This window comes from Oncorhynchus gorbuscha, linkage group LG08 (genome assembly GCF_021184085.1).
Source record: "Oncorhynchus gorbuscha isolate QuinsamMale2020 ecotype Even-year linkage group LG08, OgorEven_v1.0, whole genome shotgun sequence".
Taxonomy (NCBI): Eukaryota; Metazoa; Chordata; class Actinopteri; order Salmoniformes; family Salmonidae; genus Oncorhynchus; species Oncorhynchus gorbuscha.
Window position 1 is genome coordinate 37,212,429 of NC_060180.1, and position 23,904 is coordinate 37,236,332.

Here is a 23,904-nt window from a genome sequence, read left to right on the forward strand (position 1 = left end):
TGGCGTGATCCTGGACAACACCCTGTCGTTCTCAACTAACATCAAGGCGGTGGCCCGTTCCTGTAGGTTCATGCTCTACAACATCCGCAGAGTACGACCCTGCCTCACACAGGAAGCGGCGCAGGTCCTAATCCAGGCACTTGTCATCTCCCGTCTGGATTACTGCAACTCGCTGTTGGCTGGGCTCCCTGCCTGTGCCATTAAACCCCTTCAACTCATCCAGAACGCCGCAGCCCGTCTGGTGTTCAACCTTCCCAAGTTCTCTCACGTCACCCCGCTCCTCCGTTCTCTCCACTGGCTTCCAGTTGAAGCTCGCATCCGCTACAAGACCATGGTGCTTGCCTACGGAGCTGTGAGGGGAACGGCACCTCAGTACCTCCAGGCTCTGATCAGGCCCTACACCCAAACAAGGGCACTGCGTCCATCCACCTCTGGCCTGCTCGCCTCCCTACCACTGAGGAAGTACAGCTCCCGCTCAGCCCAGTCAAAACTGTTCGCTGCCCTGGCCCCCCAATGGTGGAACAAACTCCCTCACGACGCCAGGACAGCGGAGTCAATCACCACCTTCCGGAGACACCTGAAACCCCACCTCTTTAAGGAATACCTAGGATAGGTTAAGTAATCCCTCTCACCCCACCCCCCTAAGTTTTAGATGCACTATTGTTAAGTGACTGTCCCACTGGATGTCATAAGGTGAATGCACCAATTTGTAAGTCGCTCTGGATAAGAGCGTCTGCTAAATGACTTAAATGTAAATGTAAATGTAATGTCAAACCAAAAACCAAGCCATGAAGTCGAAGGAATTGTCCGTAGAGCTCCGATTCAGGATTGTGTCGAGGCACAGATCTGGAGAAGGGTACCAAAAAAAATTCTGCAGCATTGAAGGTCCCCAGGAATATAGTAGCCTCCATAATTCTTAAATGGAAGAGGTTTGGACCCACCAATACTCTCCCTGGTTTGGACCCACCAATACTCTCCCTAGAGCTGGCCGCCCAGCTAAACTGAGCAATCAGGGGAGAAGGGCCTTGGTCAGGGAGGTGACTATTAACCCGATGGTCACTCTGATAGAACACTCTGAAAGAGCTCCCTCTGTGGCGATGGGAGAACCTTCCAGAAGGACAATCATCTCTGCAGCACTCCACCAATCAGGCCTTTATGGTAGAGCTCCCAGATGGAAGCCAATCCTCAGTAAAAGGCACATGAAAGCCCGCTTGGGCTTAGCCAAAAGGCACCTAGACTCTCAGACCATGAAAAACACGATTCTCTGGTCTGATGGGAGACTAGTCAGGATCGAGGAAAAGATGAATAGAGAAAAGTACAGAGAGATCGTTCATGAAAACCTGCTCCAGAACGCTCAGGAACTCAGATTGTGGCGAAGGTTCACCTTCCAACAGGACAGAGACCCTAAGTCTCTGAATATCCTTGAGTGGCCCAGCCTGAGCCCGGACATGAGCATGATCAAACATCTCTGGAAAGACCTGAAAATAACTGTAGAGCGAAACTCCCCATCCAACCTGGCAGGGCTTGAGAGGATCTGTAGAGATGAATGGGAGAAACTCCCAAAATAGAAGCGTGCCAAGCTTGTAGCGTCATACCCAAGAAGAATCAAGGCTGTAATCGCTGCCAAAGGTGCTTCAACAAAGTACTGAGTAAAGGGTCTACATACTTACACTACCGTTCAAAAGCTTGAAGTCACTTAGAAAAGTCCTTGTTTTTGAAAGCAAAGACACCTCACAAGTACTCAACTGGCAGCTTCATTAAATAGTACCCACAAAACACCAGTCTCAACGTCAACAGTAAAGAGGCGACTCCGGGATGCTGGCCCTCTAGGCAGAGTTCCTCTTTCCAGTGTCTGTGTTCTTTTGCCCATCTAATTATTTTATTTTTAATGGCCAGTCTGAGATATGTATTTTTCTTTGCAACTCTGCCTAGAAGACCAGCATCCCGCAGTCGCCTCTTCACTGTTGACGTTTAGACTAGTGTTTTGCGGGTACTATTTAATGAAGCTGCCAGTTGAGGAGGCGTCTGTTTCTCAAACTAGACACTCTAATGTATTTGTCCTCTTGCTCAATTGTGCACCGGGGCCTCCCACTCCTCTATCTATTCTGGTTAGAGCCCATTTGTGCTGTTCTGTGAAGGGAGTAGTGCACAGCGTTGTACGAGATCTTAAGTTTCTTGACAATTTCTTGCATGGAATAGCCTTCATTTCTCAGAACAAGAATAGACTGATTGTTATAACCTTTTTTTGAGCAATAATTATTATTATTATTTTTACCCCTTTTTCTCCCCAATTTTGTGGTATCCAATTGTTGTAGTAGCTACTATCTTGTCTCATCGCTACAACTCCCGTATGGGCTCGGGAGAGACAAAGGTTGAAAGTCATGCGTCCTCCGATACACAACCCAACCAAGTTGCACTGCTTCTTAACACAGCATGCATCCAACCCGGAAGCCAGCCACACCAATGTGTCAGAGGAAACACCGTGCACCTGGCCACCGCGCACTGTGCCCGGCCCGCCACAGGAGTCGCTGGTGCGCGATGAGACAAGGACACCCCTACCGACCTCCCTAACCCGGACGACGCTAGGCCAATTGTGCGTCACCACACGGACCTCCCGGTCACGGCCGGTTACGACAGAGCCTGGGCGCGAACCCAGGGACTCTGATGGCACAGCTGCAGTACAGCGCCCTTAACCACTGCGCCACCCGGGAGGCCCTCATGAGCAATAACTTAGCATAGCGTAGCTTGGGCATGGGCTTGGTTGTCGGCTGTGTGAATTCTAGCCAGTAGGTTGTTTCCATACAGCGGGATTTCAGAGTCCAGTCTTTCATGAGAGATTCATATTTACACTTGAACACGTCCGTGGTCAGTGCGAAAACATTGACATCCTTTCTTCCCGGTAAATTGTATAGTATGTTCAATTTACAGAGCATTTATTTGAAGGCGGGTTTCTCCACCGTTCTGAAGCGCAGCATTCCTTTGACTAAATAACGACTTACACTGTCCATCAGTGCTCGCCATTTATCGGTGTCCCGTTTGTGCTGCTGGAATTTATAGTAGGTAGCCTATGGTTTTTGTGCACATGACCTGTGAAAGGACTGATCATGGACTTCAGGAGACAGCAGAGGGAGCACGCCCCCATCCACATGGACGGTGGATGGGAAGGTATAGAGTGGAGAAGGTGAAAACCTTCAAGTTCCTCGGCATACACATCACTGACAATCTGAAATGGTCCATCTATACAGACAGTGTGGTGAAGAAGACGCAACTGTGCCTCTTCAACCTCAGGAGGCAAAAGAAAGTTGGCTTGGTCCATGAAACCCAAACTTTTACAGACGCACCATTTACAGCATCCTGTCGGGCTGTATCACCGCCTGGTACAGCAACTGCACCGTCCGCAAACTCAGGGCTCTCCAGAGGGTGGTGCAATCTGCCCGACACATCACCGGGGGCACACTGCCTGCCCTCCAGGACATCTACAGCAGAGGGTGTCACAGGAAGGCCAATAAGATAATCAAGGACCTCAGTTACCCGAGCCACGGCCTGTTCACCCCGCTACCATCCAGAAGGCGAGGTCAGTACAGGTGCGGACCAAGAAGCTGAAAAACAGCTTCTATCTCAAGGCCATCAGACTGTTAAATACTCACCAAAAGCCAGCTCACACCCATACCCTGCTATGAACTTCAGTCACTGTCAGTAGACGGCTACCAATCAGTTACTTTACCATGCACATTAGAAGCTGCTGGCTACGTACATAGTCATGGAACACTGGTCACTTTAAATAATGTTTACATACTGTTTTACCCACTTCACATGTATATACTGTAGTCTAGTCAACGCCTATCCTATTTAACTATTGCTGTACATATACTATTCTTCAGATACACTAAATATTCAATCCATATACTGTCCATATTGTCTATACATCCCATCACATATACTGTATATACAGTGCCCTTCAAAAGTTTGGACACACCTGCTCATTCAGGGGTTTTTCTATATTTTTACTATTTTCTACATTGTAGAATAATAGTGAAGACATCAAAACTATGCAATAACACATATGGAATCATGTAGTAACCAAAAAAGTGTTAAACAAATTGAGATTCTTCAAAGTAGCCACGCTTTGCCTTGATGACAGCTTTGCACACTCTTGGCATTCTCTCAACCAGCTTCATGTGGTAGTAACCTGGAATGCATTTCAATTAATAGGTGTGCCTTGTAAAAAGTTAATTTGTGGAATTGATTTCCTTCTTAATGCGTTTGAGCCAATCAGTTGCGTTGTGACAAGGTAGGGGTGGTATACAGAAGAAAGCTCTATTTGGTAAAAGACCAAGTCCATATTATGGCAAGAACAGCCCAAAGTAGCAAAGAGAAATGAAAGTCCATCATTACTTTAAGACATGAAGGTCAGTCAATCCGGTGAATATCAAGAACTTTGACATTTTCTTCAAGTGCAGTCGCAAAAACCATCAAGTGCTATGATGAAACTGGCTCTCATGAGGACCGCCACAGGAAAAGAAGACCCAGAGTTACCTCTGCTGCAGAGGATAAATTCACTTGAGTTAACTTTACTTCAGATTGCAGCCCAAATAAATGCTTCACAAGAATTCAAGTAACAGACACATCTCAACGTCAACTGTTCAGTGGAGACCGCATGAATCAGGACTTCATGGTCAAACGGCTGCAAAGAAACCACTACTAAAGGACACCAATAATAAGAAGACCAGTGGAAATCTGGAGTCCAAATTTGAGATTTTTGGTTCTAACCGCCGTGTCTTTGTGAGTCGCAGAGTAGGTGAACAGATGATCTCCGCATGTGTGGTTCCCACTGTGAAGCATGGAGTAGGAGGTGTGATGGTGTGGGGGTGCTTTGCTGGTGACACTGTCAGTGATTTATTTAGAATTCAAGACACACTTAACCAGCATGGCTACCACAGCATTCTGCAGCGATACATATCTGATTTGCGCTTAGTCGGACTATCATTTGTTTTTCAACAGGACAATGACCCAACACACACCTCCAGGCTGTGTAAGGGCTATTTGACCAAGAAGGAGAATGATGGAATGCTGCATCAGATGACCTGGCCTCCACAATCAACCGACCTCAACCCAATTGAGATGGTTTGGGATGAGTTGGACTGCAGAGTGAAGGAAAAGCAGCCAACAAGTGCTCAGAAAATGCGGGAACTCCTTCAAGACTGTCGGAAAAGCATTCCTCATGAAGCTTTTTTTCACAATTCCTGACATTTAATCCTAGTAAAAAGTCCCTGTTTTAGGTCAGTTAGGATCACCACTTGATATTAAGAATGTGAAATGTCAGAATAATCGTAGAGATAACGATTTATTTCAGCAATTATTTATTTCATCACATTTCCAGTGGGTCAGAAGTTTACATACACTTTACATAGTATTTGGTAGGATTGCCTTTAAATTGTTTAACTTGGGTCAAATGTTTCAGGTGGCCTTCCACAAGCTTCCCACAATAAGTTGGGTGAATTTGGGTCTATTCCTCCTGACAGAGGTGGTGTAACTGAGTCAGGTTTGTAGGCCTCCTTGCTCGCACACGCTTTTTCAGTTCTGCTCACAGTTTTTCTATAGGTTTGAAGTCTGGGCTTTGTGATGGCCACTCCAATACCTTGACTTTGTTGTCCTTAATTCTTATGGCTTAGATCCCGCTAACCGGCACTGAAAGTGCAGGGTGCCAAATTCAAAACAACAGAAATCTCATAATGACAATTCCTCCCACATACAAGTATTTTACACCATTTTAAAGATAAATGTGTTGTTAATCCCACCACAGTGTCCGATTTAAAAAGGCTTTACAACGAAAGCACACCAAACGATTATGTTAGGTCTGCATCTAGTCACAGAAAAACACATCCATTTTTCCAGCCAAAGAGAGGAGTCACAAAAAGCAGAAATAGAGATAAAATGAATCACTAACCTTTGATGATCTTCATCAGATGACACTCATAGGACTTCATGTTACACAATACATTGTGATACAGTGAATTATAAGTTAAATAATCTGTCTGTAAACAATTGTTGGAAAAAGTACTTGTGTCATGCACGAAGTAGATGTCCTAACTGACTTGCCAAAACTATAGTTTGCTAACAAGAAATTTGTGAAGTGGTTGAAAAATGAGTTTTAATGACTCCAACCTAAGTGTATGTAAACTTCTGACTTCAACTGTATATATATATTTTTAAATGTTGCTAAAACTTTTTAATTAAATAAAAAACGTTTTAACAGTTTTGGCTCCATTTTATTTCCATGACGGTCTTCATCCATAACCGCCAATGTCACGGATATCCAATTACCGCCACAGCCATAGGCATGACCCTCCCCCATTTTCCTCCACACATTCTGTACATTTCCATCCATCCCTAATGGATGAGAGTTGTAGTTTACACACTGGGCAGAATTAGGCTAATATCACCAATTACCATGTAAAAACCCACCAGCAGAACCCTCTTCACCCTCTTCGGTCAACACAATGAATGAAAATGCATTAGAATTCAATAACAGCATTGCAGATGCTGTATACCTACTGTAGGTGACACATTCATACCTTAAGGATACAGTAATATATACTGTATAAAACTTTGGCCGTTTTCACATATCCCCTTACGATCCGAATCCTGGAGCGTTTGATACCCTGATCTGTTCTATAAAGCATGGGTGAAAGGCATACGAACCCTGGCTGAAACTAATATGGGACCTGTGTGAGTAGTGGGTCCAAGGACCAGGACCAGAGTACCAGGTGTTGTGATGTGGCAGCTTGAGTCTCATGGAACATTTTTTATGCCCATTGTAAACAAGCTACCTTGCTAACGTCGTGTAGAGCGTGCATCTTGATCTTGGCCCCCTTGAAACGGTTATATTCAAGTCCTGTGAAAGCAAAACGCTTTCTGTAGAATTCTCACAAACGCTCCAGGAAACCGAACCAGGGTACCGAATCTCGTACGCGAAAATGCCCTTAGCATTTACGAGCTTGCAGGCTGTCAATCACGTAGTGAGGTGACGGAGGACTCAATAGAAGACTTTCCCATCTGCTTCAGGGACCCTGGGTTGACACCAAAGGGCACCCCCCCCCCCCCCCCCCAGAACACACAGTAGATTTTTGTGAGGAGACAGGTCCTCGGAGCCTTTTTTAATCACCGCCTTCAATAGTTCACAAACCTTTCCTGACATCTCCTTTGAATACACGTCTTTCTGTTTTTCCTCCTTCAGAAAGTATAATTGAAGGCGGTTGCTGCAGTTTGCTGGATGCCCAGATACTCTGGCAGTCTGAATACATTTCTGCCAGCTTGAACTGGATTAGCTGAGAAGGAGCAGGAGAGCGACACACAGGGAGACGGTATAGGGGAACAGAGATGAGGGCGAATGTGAGGGAAGTGAGAGGAGGGGGTGCGAGGGGGGGGGGTAGATGCAGAGGGATCGGTATGCATGGCAGAGAGTGTGAGGGACTGAGAAGGGGGGGATCGAAGGAGGGAGAGAAAGGGATTGGGAAAAGAGAGAAAGAACACGCTGTGGGGATACACACTGCAAAGAGGTTTGAAGAGGGAGTAAGGTGGTTGGGAGCAGAGAGGGAGCAGGAGCGCGTGCACACCAAGTGGAGAGCGAGAGGCAGTCACCTGTCTGTGGGTCCACAGAGAAGAACTGCTGTCCCTGCACCAGTGTGTACACCAGTCTGGCACTGTTCCCATAGGTTGGGTCGTCAGCATCTGTCGCTGTCACCTGGATTATAGAAGTACCTGAGGGAGGAGGGGAGAAAGCAGAGGAGCGTTAAAACAACATAACACACACACACTGACCAGACACAGCGGTACATTAGCACAGCACAACAACCAGAGAGCCAAACACTGACTGACTGACTGACTCCTACCTCTCTCTTTCTCCATCTCCCTCCCTCCTCTCTCTCTCTCTCTCTCTCTCTCTCTTACCCCCCTCACTCTCTTTCGGCAGCAGCGTGACAAATACTTTATTCACTTTCTTTCTCCCCTGCTGCTCACCTTCTTTCTCTCTCGATTATGTCTGTCTCACTTCATTTCTCTTCATCTCCGTCTCCAATTCCCTTTTGCTCCCTCTCTCAATCTCTCTGTCTGTCGGTTGCCCCTCTTGTCTCCCCACTGACTCCCTCATGTCCTGAATCCCTGCCTTTCCTGACAGATATGGACTTTTCCCCCCACCAAATAAATCAAAGACCGTCAGCTTCATGTGAGAAATTTAAATTGTAGCAAAAAAAGATATGTACAGTTTGGAGAGAAGAACTACGTTTCCCATGGGACACTGGGCTGACAAGCTCTGAGGGTAGAGGGGGTTTATGGGAGCAGCTGTTGCTGTTTTCTGACATCAAAGCCCTGACAGTGTCACCGGGAGAGAGAGAGAGAGAGAGAGAGAGAGAGAGAGAGAGAGAGAGAGAGAGAGAGAGAGAGAGAGAGAGAGAGAGAGAGAGAGAGAGAGAGAGAGTGAGTGAGTGAGGGAAGGAGAGAAAGGGAGGTGAGTGAGGGAGGGAGGTAGGTGAGGGAGACAGGTAGGCGAGGGAGAAACTGGGTCTGACTACTGATCTAGCACAGGTAGTTAACAGGCATAGGGAAGGCAAATGGAAGATGGAGAGAGAAAGGAAGGGCGAGAGGAGCGATTGTTTTGATGCACGCGGCAGTACAAGAATGATCAGATAGACAGATCAAACAAGTTTGACTGGTGGGTTTGACGGAACAAGCACATGAGAGAGAGAAACCTATTGATATGCAGCCTGCTAAAACACAGTCACAATTTGGAGCGATGATGCATTCAGACTGAGATGTATTACCAGTGAACGGCTACTGTGTGAATACCATAGTGGATTATTTCCATGTGAAATACTGTAATGCTAAAGTAGTGGTAGAAATCAACTCCTTGTAATCCACTTAAAACTAGGCTTCGGGCTGAAATTCATATGACACAATGTGTTTGGAGCAATTAGGGGAGGCAAACTCAATCTCGATTCATAGTGAAAGGAGATGATGAAAGATATCTCAACCAATCTCTTCAGCAGGCTGACGTGGTGTCAGTGTGACTACTATCATTATCCAATTCCATCACCACTGTGGCATTGACGGTGGAAGATATTACCAGTTTTATGTAACAGCTCTTTGATAAGACTCTCACGGCGCCACTATGTGCTAGTCTCGCAACAACCCACCGTGCATTTTGAAAAACAACTTGGTAAATATTGAATCCCGGGTAAATATTGAAGCCATGATTGACTGAACAACTCAATCTGGGACCAAGCTTTGAAAAGCAAGCACACATCAACATTTTCAAAAAGACAATGGCTCCCCATGCAGTACCTATGTTGGCCATCTCAGGCACCGTGGCGCTGTAGGGCCCTTCCTCAAACAGAGGTGGGTTGTCGTTGATGTCCTGCACTCTGATGATGAATGTGGACGAGGGCTCCAGGGCCCGGTCGGTCTGCCGGTCGGTTGCTGTGGCGATGAGGCGGTACTCGTCCTTTTCCTCGCGGTCCAGGGGCTTGGTGACATGGATGTTGCCCGTCTTCTCGTCAATCACAAACACCGCCCCCGCCCCCTCGCCCCTCAGCACGTACTTGGTGCGTCCATCACCTCGGTCCATGTCAGTGTGCAGCTGAGAGAGAGGGGCAGAAGGAGAGAGAGAATGATGTAGAGAGAGTAAGAGGGGTTAACACAAGCTAGAAAATAAAGGAGAACGCATCCAAGAAAAATAAAGGGGATTATACACAGTGCTTGAGGACATGAGTTTGTCTGAGGACGAGAACACTGGAACACATCCAAACAAACACCCTCTCATCTATTCCGATCCATCCATGGGGCAATGGCCATGAACTAGGATAATCATCATCTCAATATCCATAATGATGCACCAGCTCAGCTAGGCCTGCTATTCTCACAAACAGTTGTCTCTGAAAGCTCATCAAACTGTGAAATACTGTTCTATACCGTTGCAACAATGAATGAAAGTAGGAATTTAGTAGATATTAAGTTGAGGCCTAATCAATTATTCCCCAACTATTGAGGAGGACCAGGTGTGACAGGGGTACATGCTGTATTGATCCTGACTGCTGCTGGTTTATTGGATCAGCCCTGGCTGGTTGGTGGCTGGGGCTCTCTCAAGCGGAGCGGGGTAATAGCAGAATAGGCCCTCCATCTCCCCCCTCAACGGTTTGCCTGGCCCTGCTCAGGGGATGCACTCCACACATCAGCATTCATTCTCATTACCGCTCAAACGTGGACTGAATAGGAACCCTGATAAAAGAGCGCAAAATTAGCCCCTGCTCCAAAAAAAGTGTGACATTGTGAGAAAAGTGCGAGTGGGGAGCGCTTGGAAGCATCGTTGCGCGGCAACAGCTAAGCACATTTGCTAAACGAAATGAAAATGGATACTCTGATTCTAAATATTCATTAGGTTTTGCAGAATCCCATTTCAAGGAGAACAATTGTATAGATGTATGACCTCCCAGGAGGTAAACAATTCACATGGATGTTGACAAGACTGTTTGCGCCTGTAAACCAAATATGAACTTTTCTAAGTTTCCACTGTCTGCAAAGTTGAGCTGAACAATTCTATATGCATTATGTTTCCATATATTTGACCATTCCTCCTTCCACAACATGATTTCACTGCAGAGGGTAACACTCTTAGTACTATTACCACTCTATTCCAGGAATTACTAATTAATTCTATGTAAATTACAATGTCTACAAATAAATTGGCAGGCAGTGAAGCGATTTCGTGGGAAGGGTGCCGGATTGAGACCCGCAAATAGACCCGAGTCACCACATGGCAGCTGGCCTTGGGGTCCTTTAAGGTTGTCATGGATACTGCCCTTGCAGTACATCCGATATTAGTTATTTGGGGAATCTTAACTTGGAGGACTTCTATCTTCATCCTGGATGTTTTGGGTTGGCCCGCCTGGTCTGCACACCAGGGGAGGCTGCTTATGGGAGGACGGCTCATAATAATGGCTGGAACGGGAGCATATGGAATGGCTGTCAAACACATGGAAACCATGTGTTTGATGTATTTGATACCTCTCCATCCGTTCCGCTCCAGCCAATAGCACGAGCCCGTCCTCCCCAATTAAGATGCCACCAGCCTCCTGTGCGGCACACTCAGCTGGTCAAGACCACCAGAAGTGAAGGTTTCACACTCACAAAACTAAACACATTCAGGGTTCTTAACGAAGGGGTCGTTAACGGCCTTAATGACGTGGCTTAACGAGGGGACTTAACGAGGCCCTTAATGAAGCTCCTGCCATCATTACCACAGTGAGTGGTGTCTGTGACGACAAAAGGCCGGCCAATCTCTGGCCCGGGAGGTGAGGAGAAGAGTCCTCTCAAGATGTGCCTTCTAACCTGGCCGTCACTGATCAACACACAGCACTGTATATGGTACAACACAGGGCCCTCCATAACACCATCTAACCTGTCCGCCACTGATCAACACACAGCACTGTATATGGTACAACACAGGGCCCTCCATAATACCATCTAACCTGTCCACCACTGATCAACACACAGCACTGTATATGGTACAACACAGGGCCCTCCATAATACCATCTAACCTGTCCACCACTGATCAACACACAGCACTGTATATGGTACAACACAGGGCCCTCCATAACACCATCTAACCTGTCCGCCACTGATCAACACACAGCACTGTATATGGTACAACACAGGGCCCTCCATAATACCATCTAACCTGTCCACCACTGATCAACACACAGCACTGTATATGGTACAACACAGGGCCCTCCATAACACCATCTAACCTGTCCGCCACTGATCAACACACAGCACTGTATATGGTACAACACAGGGCCCTCCATAACACCATCTAACCTGTCCACCACTGATCAACACACAGCACTGTATATGGTACAACACAGGGCCCTCCATAACACCATCTAACCTGTCCGCCACTGATCAACACACAGCACTGTATATGGTACAACACAGGGCCCTCCATAACACCATCTAACCTGTCCGCCACTGATCAACACACAGCACTGTATATGGTACAACACAGGGCCCTCCATAACACCATCTAACCTGTCCGCCACTGATCAACACACAGCACTGTATATGGTACAACACAGGGCCCTCCATAACACCATCTAACCTGTCCGCCACTGATCAACACACAGCACTGTATATGGTACAACACAGGGCCCTCCATAACACCATCTAACCTGTCCGCCACTGATCAACACACAGCACTGTATATGGTACAACACAGGGCCCTCCATAACACCATCTAACCTGTCCGCCACTGATCAACACACAGCACTGTATATGGTACAACACAGGGCCCTCCATAACACCATCTAACCTGTCCGCCACTGATCAACACACAGCACTGTATATGGTACAACACAGGGCCCTCCATAACACCATCTAACCTGTCCGCCACTGATCAACACACAGCACTGTATATGGTACAACACAGGGCCCTCCATAACACCATCTAACCTGTCCGCCACTGATCAACACACAGCACTGTATATGGTACAACACAGGGCCCTCCATAACACCATCTAACCTGCCCGCCACTGATCAACACACAGCACTGTATATGGTACAACACAGGGCCCTCCATAACACCATCTAACCTGTCCACCACTGATCAACACACAGCACTGTATATGGTACAACACAGGGCCCTCCATAACACCATCTAACCTGTCCACCACTGATCAACACACAGCACTGTATATGGTACAACACAGGGCCCTCCATAACACCATCTAACCTGTCCACCACTGATCAACACACAGTACTGTATATGGTACAACACAGGGCCCTCCATAACACCATCTAACCTGCCCGCCACTGATCAACACACAGCACTGTATATGGTACAACACTGGGCCCTCCATAACACCATCTAACCTGCCCGCCACTGATCAACACACAGCACTGTATATGGTACAACACTGGGCCCTCCATAACACCATCTAACCTGTCCACCACTGATCAACACACAGCACTGTATTTGGCACAACACTGGGCCCTCCATAACACCATCTAATCTGTCTTCATAACATTAACCATTAGCTTTATATGGACTCCCGTTAACTCACATACCTTTCATTCAACCAATAACAGCATAGATGAATGATCTCATCTAACATTACAGTACAACAACGCTTTCATGTAGTACACGTACCTATTGACATTCACCACGACCAATAACGCCCCTTGACTTCCACTGTAAGAGCCCAAAACAGCCAGCTGCTTCATCAAATCCATTGAAAGAAGAAAAAAAAAACAAGTCATCCACTGACCACATCAGAGAAATCGCCAAACTCACCACAGTATCACCTGCCAGAGTAATCAGACTCGGACTTCAGCAGTGGCAGTACTGACTGAGGCGCCTGCTACTGTGTATGCAAACCTTGGCTCCCAGACCCCTAAATCACTTAAATTACTTATATTATGATAAGGTAATATGCTTATACTCATATACTCAATTTCACATTTTTGCAATAACCATACATCATAAACCACAGAAAAAGCACTCCGTGTCAACCTCTAAATCACTTAAATAACTTATAGCCGTATACTCAATTTCACATTTCTGCCTCACAATAAATCATAAAAACACAAGAAGTAAGAAAATCCACTTTGCATCTGCGCATTAGGCTAATGAATATGTTTTCCTCAGCACACATTCTGGGGGGGGGGGGGGTGTAGAAGGAGAAAGCATGGTTATGGGAAATTGGTGTTGACTCAAGGAGAAGAGCAATAGCCTCGAGTGGCACGAGGGACTCGAGGCATCATTCCACCACACAGGGACTACTGTAGTGGGAGGATCAATCCACATCACACACCGGGGGAGAAGAATCAAAGGCTATTGGGAGGATATGCCTAAATCTTCAACTGCATTGTAGAGAATGGTCTCCTCGTGCACTGTTTGGTGGACTACCACTGTACACATCATGACTTCAAAGAGCCAGGGTCCCATGATCAATGTATACCAAGTGTCTAGACGTCTAGGGCTGTTTCCGTGCCGTTCATACCAACCCACTCCTTTCGTGTCCTCGGGGGGTCAACAAGGGCATAGGGGAGGAGGGCACTGTATCAATTTGGGATGTGGCCAGCAACAACTTCACTTCAGAGCCAACTTCATAAACTAGCCTTGTGGCTAAATACAGAATGTGCTCGGAGCCATGTTTTAAACAGCCTCTCAGTGTGTCTTTCTTACCCTTGCAGGACACATCAAAGTGTAACTATGCCAGAAATGAAACACAGTGCTCCTGCTCCAGTGTGTTGCGTGGCCTGGCTGGCCAGAGAACTAATCTTAAAGACACTTGTCTAATGACAGAGGGTCAGATGGGTCTTCACCCCAGATCACCCTCCAGCTGGCAGGCCCCAGGGCCGGGACTGTGAGCCTTCCCCACCCCTCCCCTTCTACCCTTTCCACCCCCCCCCCCCAGCACCTGCAGCCTGAGGAAACAGCTGAGTGCGGGCCAGGGCTCTGGAGCCATGACAGGGGCCAAGAGAGAAGAGGCCTAATCTACCCAGTGACACATAATTAAAGTCAACACTATGAGACGAGATGCTGTGAGAGAGAGTCTGATCATCATCGGACGCTTTATCCCAGCTGGATACTCCAGATAACCAGCTGGCCCAGAGGGGTAGAGCTCTGGTCTGTTACTTAGCCACAACCCCCCCAACCTCATACAATCACACCATAGATTTGGGTTCAGTAAAAATACCCAGGAAACTCCCCTCACCGGATTTACACTTGGCTTCTGTAATTTTTTGGGGTCTGGTTTCTTTCTGATCTTTCTCTCTAAGTGTCAACAGAACAGCAGGTATGGGTCAATCGTGTGCTTAGTGAGCAAGATTGATTCCAGCCTTGTGTTTGGCCTGTATTGGAGTCTTTATATAATGTGGTTGTGTTGTGGACAGTTTGTCCTGGTCTGTTGTGATCTAATTCAGTCCTGTGTTAGTGGTTTTGCAGCAACATGTCGCCCCCTTCCCCACCCCCCACCCCACTTTGGCCAACATTTATTATTCATCAGTATTATTACCAGACCTTACAAGCCTCTTTATACATACTGTTATTATTCCCTGCCATCATGATAGTTTATTCACAACAAAACTGATTTGAGCTTTTAGCTCTAGACTACGCAAATCCTGCTTTTGATTATCATAATCAGCTGATATATGAGAGAGAACCGTGTGGTGCTCAGTGCAGATCGTTTTGTATCGCCCAATGCCCATTCTGATGATGTATACTCCACATCATATTTTTAGCAGGAGGGCAAGTGGCAACGTGGGAAAAGGCCACCGGAGGCCTACTGTAATTCACGTCTGTACATTTAAAGGGCAAATCGCCCACATATATGCCACCGCGTGCCACTGCCAAGAGGACTGCTCCTTGCCAATGGGATTTTAGAAAGAGCAGAGGGGAATGGAAAAAAATGGGTCTTGAAGCACTGTTTGAATGTTTTCCCAATCATTTTGCAGGAATCTGTTTGTGTGCATTGGGTACATTTGTGTATTTTTGCATTGCATGTACAGCAAATGAGCGTGTGGATCTGTATGTTGGTTATGCACCCATGCTTGTGTGTGTGTGTGTGTGTGTGTGTGTGTGTGTGTGTGTGTGTGTGTGTGTGTGTGTGTGTGTGTGTGTGTGTGTGTGTGTGTGTGTGTGTGTGTGTGTGTGTGTGTGTGTGTGTGTGTGTGTGTGTGTGTGTGTGTGTGTGTGTGTGTGTGTGTGTGTGTAGAGAGATGGGCACAGTGCCCTATCCCTCCCCTCCGACCCAACTCACTGGCCTCCTTCAGGGGCACTGGGGGAAGTGGAGCGGATGGCCATGCAGTCTCACTCTCAGCTCAGAGGCCAGTGAATAAATATTAGCTCAAGGTCACGAGCTGCACTCACACCGGGCCATGCATAATCAGGAGTTCACCCCAGCTAGGGCCTTCACTTCATATAATCACGGCTTTACCCACGCGGTGTGTTTAATTTGATCAAATTGCTGAGTTTAACCTGAATATGCTTTTAGTTCCATAATAACACAATTAACCCTCATGTGGGTTCAACTGTATAATAACGTGGCTCACCTGTTTAACTAACCATATCACATGCTTGTATACTTAAGTCAATATTTCACCTCCATACATATCTTACTGTACGTTATATCCGATACATGTGCTTTATGTATATTTCATACTGTACATGTTAATGGTACGACCTTCTGGTCCCGGTTGAAATGTATGTAATCAGTGGGTTATCTTGAGGTAGAATGGTGGTACACCATGACGGGTATCATTGTGAGCTTCTCCAGGTAAAATACTCCCTTCTCAACATTAGAGACTTAGCTATGGTAATGCTTTAAATTCATACACTCACTTTGCAAATTTGCTCGACATTATTCTGAGATTAAACACAAGCTATAAAAAGAGAAAGGAGAGCAGAACAAAGGTAGAGAAAGGCAGGCTTTTGTGCGCTTTTGAATTCCACCTTTATTAGACTCCACAGTTTCTCCTCACGCTCTCTTCCTTTCTCTCTCACACGCTCCCCTCTCTCTCAGCTCCCACTCAGCACAGAAGTTGTTTGAATTTGCTCTCCACGGGGTTTTTTAATATTAAACCACACTCTCTCTCTCTCTCTCTCTCTCTCTCTCGTTTGCTCACACTCCCTCTCCCCTGCCTCCTTTCTGTATTCTCGCCATGCACGCTGCCTCTTCCCTTTCCTTACTTTTCCTCCTTTACAGCCTCTCTCCTCTGGTCTCCATCCTCTCTGTCTGGCTGAGTAGGGTTGATAGACTGTGAGGTCAACTCTAGAACGTGCCCCCGCTCCTTTCTTTTATCCTCACGTGCTCTTCCGCTCTGTTAGTTGTACGCCATTAACCTTTACACACTTTCTTCCCTCATTTTCCCCTCCCTCCATCCCTCCTTTCCCCTCTCTCCATCCCTCCTTTCCCCTCTCTCCATCCCTCCATTCGACCCTTTCTGTTCTCCAAATCGGTCTTCGTCCCAGTCCCATTCCACCGGCCCTTGATCCCCCCCGCCTCTCTTTCCTTCTCTCGCTCCCTTCCTGCCGCCTTTATCTCTCTCGCCTATCGCTCTCGCTCTCTCTCCCTCCCTCCATCTTCCCCCTCTGTCTCTAATTGCTCTCTCTCCCCTGCTGTGCTTCAGCCCCGAGGCTAAATGACATTCCCAGGGAGAGAGGAAACGTAAAGAAAACACAAAGCAGTTTGGAATGAGACATTTTAGGAGTATTATTGATGAGCTTCCTGCCAGCAGGTGCGTGCTGTAACTGTTGCCTCCCTACGAGCTCCTCTTCTCTTTAACTCCCCTGCTTTCTCTCTTTCTTTTCCTCGCACTTTGCGCATAATGAGCTCCTTGTACATGCGTATAATTGTGTTTTGTGACTTTGTAGGGGCATTTGTGACCTATTTGTGTGCGTGCGTGCGCAGGCGTGCGTCTGAGTGCACAGCGGCTGCTGAGTTAAACCAACATGTTGGTCTCCATTTAAGGGACAAGGAGGAGATGGTCCCCCGCTCACAGCCAAGGAGCCAATGAACAAAGAGCTGTGAAACACTGAGTTCCAGAGAACCACACAGCCCTGCGAAACCCCCCGCGACAGCCACCAAATACTACCGCCAACACAACAAAGACTACTACCCCCTGCCCTCACAAGACATATTAAACACTACTACCGCCGTCAACATATAATGCACTTAAAACTGCCTCTCTCAATCCTGATTGGTTCTCATCTTATGGAAATGCAGAAATGTTATACAAATCCAATTAGATAAAGATTCAGTGTTCATGAAGATCCCTTTTAATATAATCTTCTTTTTTTTTACAGACAGATCAGTTCAGAGTGTTGTGTGTGCATGGAGAGTATTATGATCTAGGTAGGTTGTTTTGGGGGACAGGGATCATATAAATACTGATCAAATCTAAACAGACCATCTCCTATTTCGCCCCTGGTTTACCAATGACGGCCCTCCAGACAGCTAGAGAGTTTTGAGTCATGCAGGTGAACGACAGCTCAGGCAGCGTAGATAGAATATGCACTGGGCTCAGCAAATAAATACTTTTGAAATGCCATTTCAGCTTTAGTGAGGCTCCCACAGAGAGAGGAGAGCAGTGGTAGAGTTCACTCGAGCACCACCGAGGCAAACACAAACCTTTGCGACACGCCTATCCACTCTGCATTCTGTCAGTACTCTGTTTCCCCCTTTGGCACTGTTAGAATCTTGAAAAAAAAAACATTAAAGAACACGTGATGACAACGTCAATGAAATCCATCATTATCACATGGCTGAGATGCTGGCTCCACCAGAAGCACATAGACATCCAGCGTTGTGCTGTGTACAGACTTTCTGTCCTCAAGGTACTGTGGCGTTAACCATGTTTTAATGTTACATCAATCAATGTTTGGGGCATGAGTTATATCTGTGGGGTCTGAAATGATTGACCGCCTTGATAAAGATGAGCAAAAAATGACAGTGTTGAAAAAAAAGAAAAAAGAAGAAGATTCAAATACTGAGCATTATTGGATGTTCGAAAAAAAAATGGAGAAATTACATTATTTTATCCTAGTACAATTGCTCATAGACAGAGATTTTGTTTAAGAGGCACTATCTCGTTTTCGACGCCAAACCCACCACCGTGGCCAAAGAGCTCTGTTTTCACGTCATCCAACAAATGTAAGCACCTGCAGTTTGCTAAACTGCATTGGCACTTGGGTTGAAACGGGGTGCTTTGGTCAGATGACATGAAAATAGAGCTCTTTGGCCACGGTGGGTTTGTCGTCAAAATGACAATACATAAACACAACAGGACCCTATACCTACTGGAAATTAAGGAGGTGGATCGTTGATGTTATGGGGCCATTTTGCTCATGGACTTTACCCAGTAACAGGATTTCTCTGCTAGGAAGCTGAAACATGGCCTTAATTGGATCTTCCAGGTGGACAATAACCGCAAGCACACTTCAAAATCCACAAAGAAATGGTTAATTGGCCACAAAATAAACATTTTGCAATGGCTATTTCACTCTCCGGACTTGAACCCCATTGAAAACCTGTGGTTTAAATTGAAGAGGGCAGTTCATGAGCACAGACGAAGGATATCAAGGATCTGGAAGGGTTCTGTATGGAGAAATAGTCTAAGATTACTCCCAATGTGTTCTCCAACTCAGTGCTGTTATCTTCACAATCATTTTGACCCCCAACTTTTTGAGAGAAAAAAAGTATTACTTGTTAAAGGAAATCTCTTCCTTTGATCAATTGTATTAGTATAAAATAGTATAATTTGCCAATTTCTTTGAGCATACAATATAGCTCACTATTTGAATGATTTATTTTATGCAGTATTTTTTGCTCATGTTTATCAAGGGTCAGTCATTTCAGATCCTCCTGTATTTTGCAATATATAGTAATATGTGTGTGTGTGTGTGTGTGTGTGTGTGTGTGTGTGTGTGTGTGTGTGTGTGTGTGTGTGTGTGTGTGTGTGTGTGTGTGTGTGTGTGTGTGTGTGTGTGTGTGTGTGTGTGTGTGTGTGTGTGTGTGTGTGTGTGTGTGTGTACGTGTGTGTCTTTGACAGCTAAAACCCTGAACTGCAACGCATCTGGCACAAGCACTGGCAGTCTATACAGTATATTCGTCATCACAGTCTCCATCATCGAACCATGATCATCTCTCTAATTAAGGAGACGCAAAGAATCATGTCCCCATTGATCTTCAGTGTGTTGCAGCTGAGCCTGCAGCCTGTACAGCCTGTAGCCTATACTGGGCCAGAGTAGGAAGGTGAAACATTCATACGTATTAAGATGTATAAAAGCATTATGCATGTATGTACAGCTCTGATACACTCTGAAATGAATGACACACAGGTACAGGCACAGGCACAGGCACAGGCACACACATACACACACACACATACACACACATACACACATACATACACACATATACATATACACACACATACACAAAAACACACACAAACAGTGTTCTGGGAGGACTCCATGTGTCAGCGATATCATATGGCGCGTGTGTGTGGTCTGGCTGTGTTCCCTCATAGAGCTCAATACAATCTGCAGGCGTAAATACCTGCTCACCAGAGCATATTGGAACTAATGACTTACAATGCTGGCCATCTGTACCGCTGGCCATTCAGCTCATGCATTCTGTCCTTGCCCGTTCTGTATCAATTTGGGCAATTTGTCATCCATCATACATCATGTCCTGGAAGGCCTGATTGAGGTGCCCATATTAAGCATTCCCTAATAGTCAGTAGGCTACTTACAGACTCCGGTCTCAGTCGGAGAGGGCCCCTGCCTGACAGTCTGTACAGCTAGATATAAACCGTGAAGCAATTTGGCCTAAGCGTTTGTAAAATAGGATCTGCAGACAGGGAGACATTTCCCACAGAGCGGGGCTTCTTCCCCCCTCTCTCTTTTTCCCGCAGTGCTGTCTGACAGCCCGCAGCACTCACACAGAATCATTACTATTCATTTACTCAGCAAACTGGCCACAGTGACTTATACATTAGCCATCTTACACTGCAGCGTATCAACACAGTGCAACTCTAAGGTTAAGTACAGCGAGAGCTTGGGTATGCGCATGTCCAGCCAACATGGCCTAAGTCACATCCACAGTAGTCTTTGGAAACCAATGGAGCAGGATGAGTCAGCTACACGATTGCTATAATGAATTACCAGATCGAAGGGGGAGCCCCTGGTAGTATTTTGAGGTGGTTAATGTAGTCGTGATAAATCTATGTTCGTAAGATGTATCAAGGGCAGCAGGTAGCCTAGAGGTTCAGAGCGTCGGGCCAGTAACCCGAAAGATCACTGGTTCGAATCCCCGACCCAACTAAGTGAAAAATCTATCGATGTGACCTTGAGCAAGGCACTTAACCCTAATTGCTCCTGTAAATCACTCTGGATAAAAGTGTCTGCTAAATGACTCAAATGTAAATGTAAATCAACCTGATTGAAATATCATTCCACCGGGCCTACTGGACTGCTGGCCACGAGGGAGAAGAATTGACAGGTCCTGACCTGGTCTGAAATGAGAGAGAACTTTTACTGCTGCCTTCCGGATCAATGATGTAATGAAAAACTGAGCACATTAATTTGAATGAAGATGTCAATTCCCATTGGTGTGTGTAGATTGGTGCTCGTCATGACTGGTCCCAGGGGCCCATATGGATGAAGGGGTTTTGTTGAGCCTCAGTGTCTCATTGATTCATCTAAGTCTTCATGAGGATTGGAGGGCACCACAGTAGACTGGTCTGCTGTAAATCAATTCCAATTGAAAGGTTTACGACACATACAAAACAAACCCTGCAGCTGCTGAGGACAATGAGATAGTACCACCAGTGTACATAAAGAGCATTAATGTTAGTTAATGTTAGAGTTGAATTAGGACAGTTCAGAACTTGGGGCTCTTCAACTCTGGTCCTGGAGTTGGTGTGCAGGCTTTTGTACTTGCCCAGCCTTAACACACCTGATTCAACTAATCATGGTCTTCAGTCAGGACCACGATTAGTTGAGCCAGGTGTGAGAGTAGGAGTTAGAGTTAGAGACCCTTGACTGGAATAAGTTACACATAAAGTGATTCATAACTCTAATGAATAGTTAATAAAGGTTCCTTACCCGTCCGATGAGCACCGGTTCAGGCCCGCTGTACTCTTCAATCACAAAGAACTGGTTCCAGATCCAACTCCTCCTGCTGCGTGACCGAGCCCCCTCCCCATCCATTTGACCACGGCCCTCCTCCTCATCCGCCTCTTGGAACACCAGGCCCCGCCCATTCCCGGGATGGGACTCAACTGTCATCCCCCCACCGGCTGCCTTGTCCTGGTTGAAGCCCCAGTGTGTGTCTGGGTGGAGTTTGAGGACATGGCTGCTATCGATTGGCTCTGTGGCGCCACCTTCGGGGTCTTGAGTGGCAATCGGGCTGAGGATTTTGAGTCCTGGTGCGGCTGTGTGAAGAAAACTCTCCTTATGGGAATCCCCTGCCACACTCCCAGTCCCCTCTCCCTGGGGCTGTGAGGTGAACACTGAGGGAGGGCCAGCATTTGTCTGAGAAGAGATGCTTGAGGGTAGATGCTTGGTCATGGCCGGAGGGTCAGTCTTACTGATGGTCACCTCCCTGTCAGTGTCGAGACTGACCTCATTCAAAGGTGTTGACAGAGGGTGAGAGGTGTGTTTGCTCTTCCAAGTGACTGTTCTATCTGCAGCCCTCATCTCAGAGTTGTCTTTTCCCACACCAGAATCTAGAGTGACTTCACTTAAAGTGTGAACAGCCTTTTCTAGACTTGGATCAGGATTTGTGACAGGGTTTATATGCGGCAGTGCAGTTGGATTATCTAATGCAAAGTGGTTTTGAGTAACAGCCAAATCTTGCTTCTGTAATTTTAGGGCCTCCATCGGGCTGTGATCCACATCAATCAAATCTCTCTTTCTGCTTCGACTGCTCTTGCTCTGAAGATCATTCAGACTCGGAACACTCTGCATCTGTGAGTTCACAATCATCACCAGGTTCTCTTTTGACAGCAGTTTTAGGACACTGTAGCTGCCGGTCACATTTAATTTTCTGGTTGAATCCATAGCGAGTCCTTTGCCTTGCAGCCCTGTGGTGTGAATGCTCAGATCTGGTCTCACTCTGGATCGGGAAATGGATTTGAATCTGGTTCTATTGGAGTGTAGGTCTGGTCTATGGTGAACTAGGAATACTTTCTCCATCCTCCCTGTTTTGGTGGGAGTCCCAGCATTATTTGTACTGTTCTTGATCTTTTTAAGTTCTTTCTCCTGGACCGATTCCCTGTTATTGGGTGACAGAGTTGATTCTCCTTTTTTGATAGGATTTTCTTCCATGTCCAGAACTGGATTAGGTTTAAAAGCCTGCCTCTCCTTATTAGATGGTATGGCTGCATGATTCTGGGGTATTTTGTGGTGAGAGATAGAGCCACTATCACCACCCAGGTCATGACCAATTGAGTTTCTAAGAGTCACCATGGGCATCACGTTTGAATTCACGCTTGAATCCCATTGGTCCGCTATTCTGTTCTCCCCTAGCTTCAGCAGGTGAGTCCCGCCCACCCCTCTTCTCCTGACAATCTTAGTGGCTGAACCTTCTCCCATAAGCTCCTCCCACAGACACAGTGAGACCAATAGGAGCAGATTCCTGGTGATCATCTTGTCCTGTGGCGAGATGTCCTAGTTTGAGTGATGCTTGGTGCAAGGAAACACTTGTTTTCCGGCTGTCTTCATTCTCTCTATTTCTCTTTCCTTGTATCCTCCCTCTCACTCTTCCATTACGTGCCCTTCACACTGAGATGGAGGACAGGCGCCGCGTTGAATATCTTTCTCTATCTGTTCACAGCTCCTCTCTGCTGTTTCCCCCCCTCCCCCCCTCTTGCAGAATGTCTCGTTCAGTTTCCCACGGAGGGTTGAACTCCCTGAGAGAAAGGATAAAGATAATTAAGTTAGAACTGTAATCATCCCACTGTGTTAATTAAAAGTGGAGCGACACAGCAAGGTAGGTAGGATAACTCACAGATGAACAAGCCGGACAGATCAACTAAACGGGGCAGAAATCACATTTACACAAGCAGTGGTGCTTCGCAAGGCACAGTCAGATAGTTGTTGTTACACTGAGTGCCGAAAGTGTTCGGCAGGTCGCACTGTGTTGCCACGCGCAATACGGATTCATGCTCTTGATTTTGTGCACTCTTGTTGTTTAGAGCTTTGTGAGTTGTGTACCGTTTTTGTTTCACTATGTGCTGTCTTGTGCAGTGTAGTGCGTTGGTGTGTATGACTTGAGCAGTGTTGTGGTGCAGACAGACCCTGTCAGTACATTCATTGGGGCATGAATAAAGTCCAAATAATCCCA

At 46.4% G+C, this 23,904-nt stretch overlaps 1 protein-coding gene across 3 annotated transcripts in view; it reads right to left on the reverse strand.

Annotated features, from left to right (window-relative positions):
- LOC124041583 overlaps positions 1-23,419 on the reverse strand; it is an 87,580-nt gene extending 64,161 nt beyond the window's left edge. For 2 of the 3 annotated variants that reach the window (XM_046359318.1, XM_046359319.1), the window contains exons 1-3: positions 21,663-23,418; positions 9,340-9,634; positions 7,642-7,761 (exon numbers count right to left, since the gene is read on the reverse strand). In XM_046359318.1, coding sequence (XP_046215274.1) covers positions 7,642-7,761; positions 9,340-9,634; positions 21,663-23,207 — 1,960 coding nt within the window. In that variant the 5' untranslated portion in view covers positions 23,208-23,418. Of the gene's footprint in view, positions 1-7,641; positions 7,762-9,339; positions 9,635-21,662 lie in introns of all 3 variants that reach the window. The other variant, XM_046359317.1, reaches the window with a different exon arrangement.
- Positions 23,420-23,904: the final 485 nt, after the last annotated feature.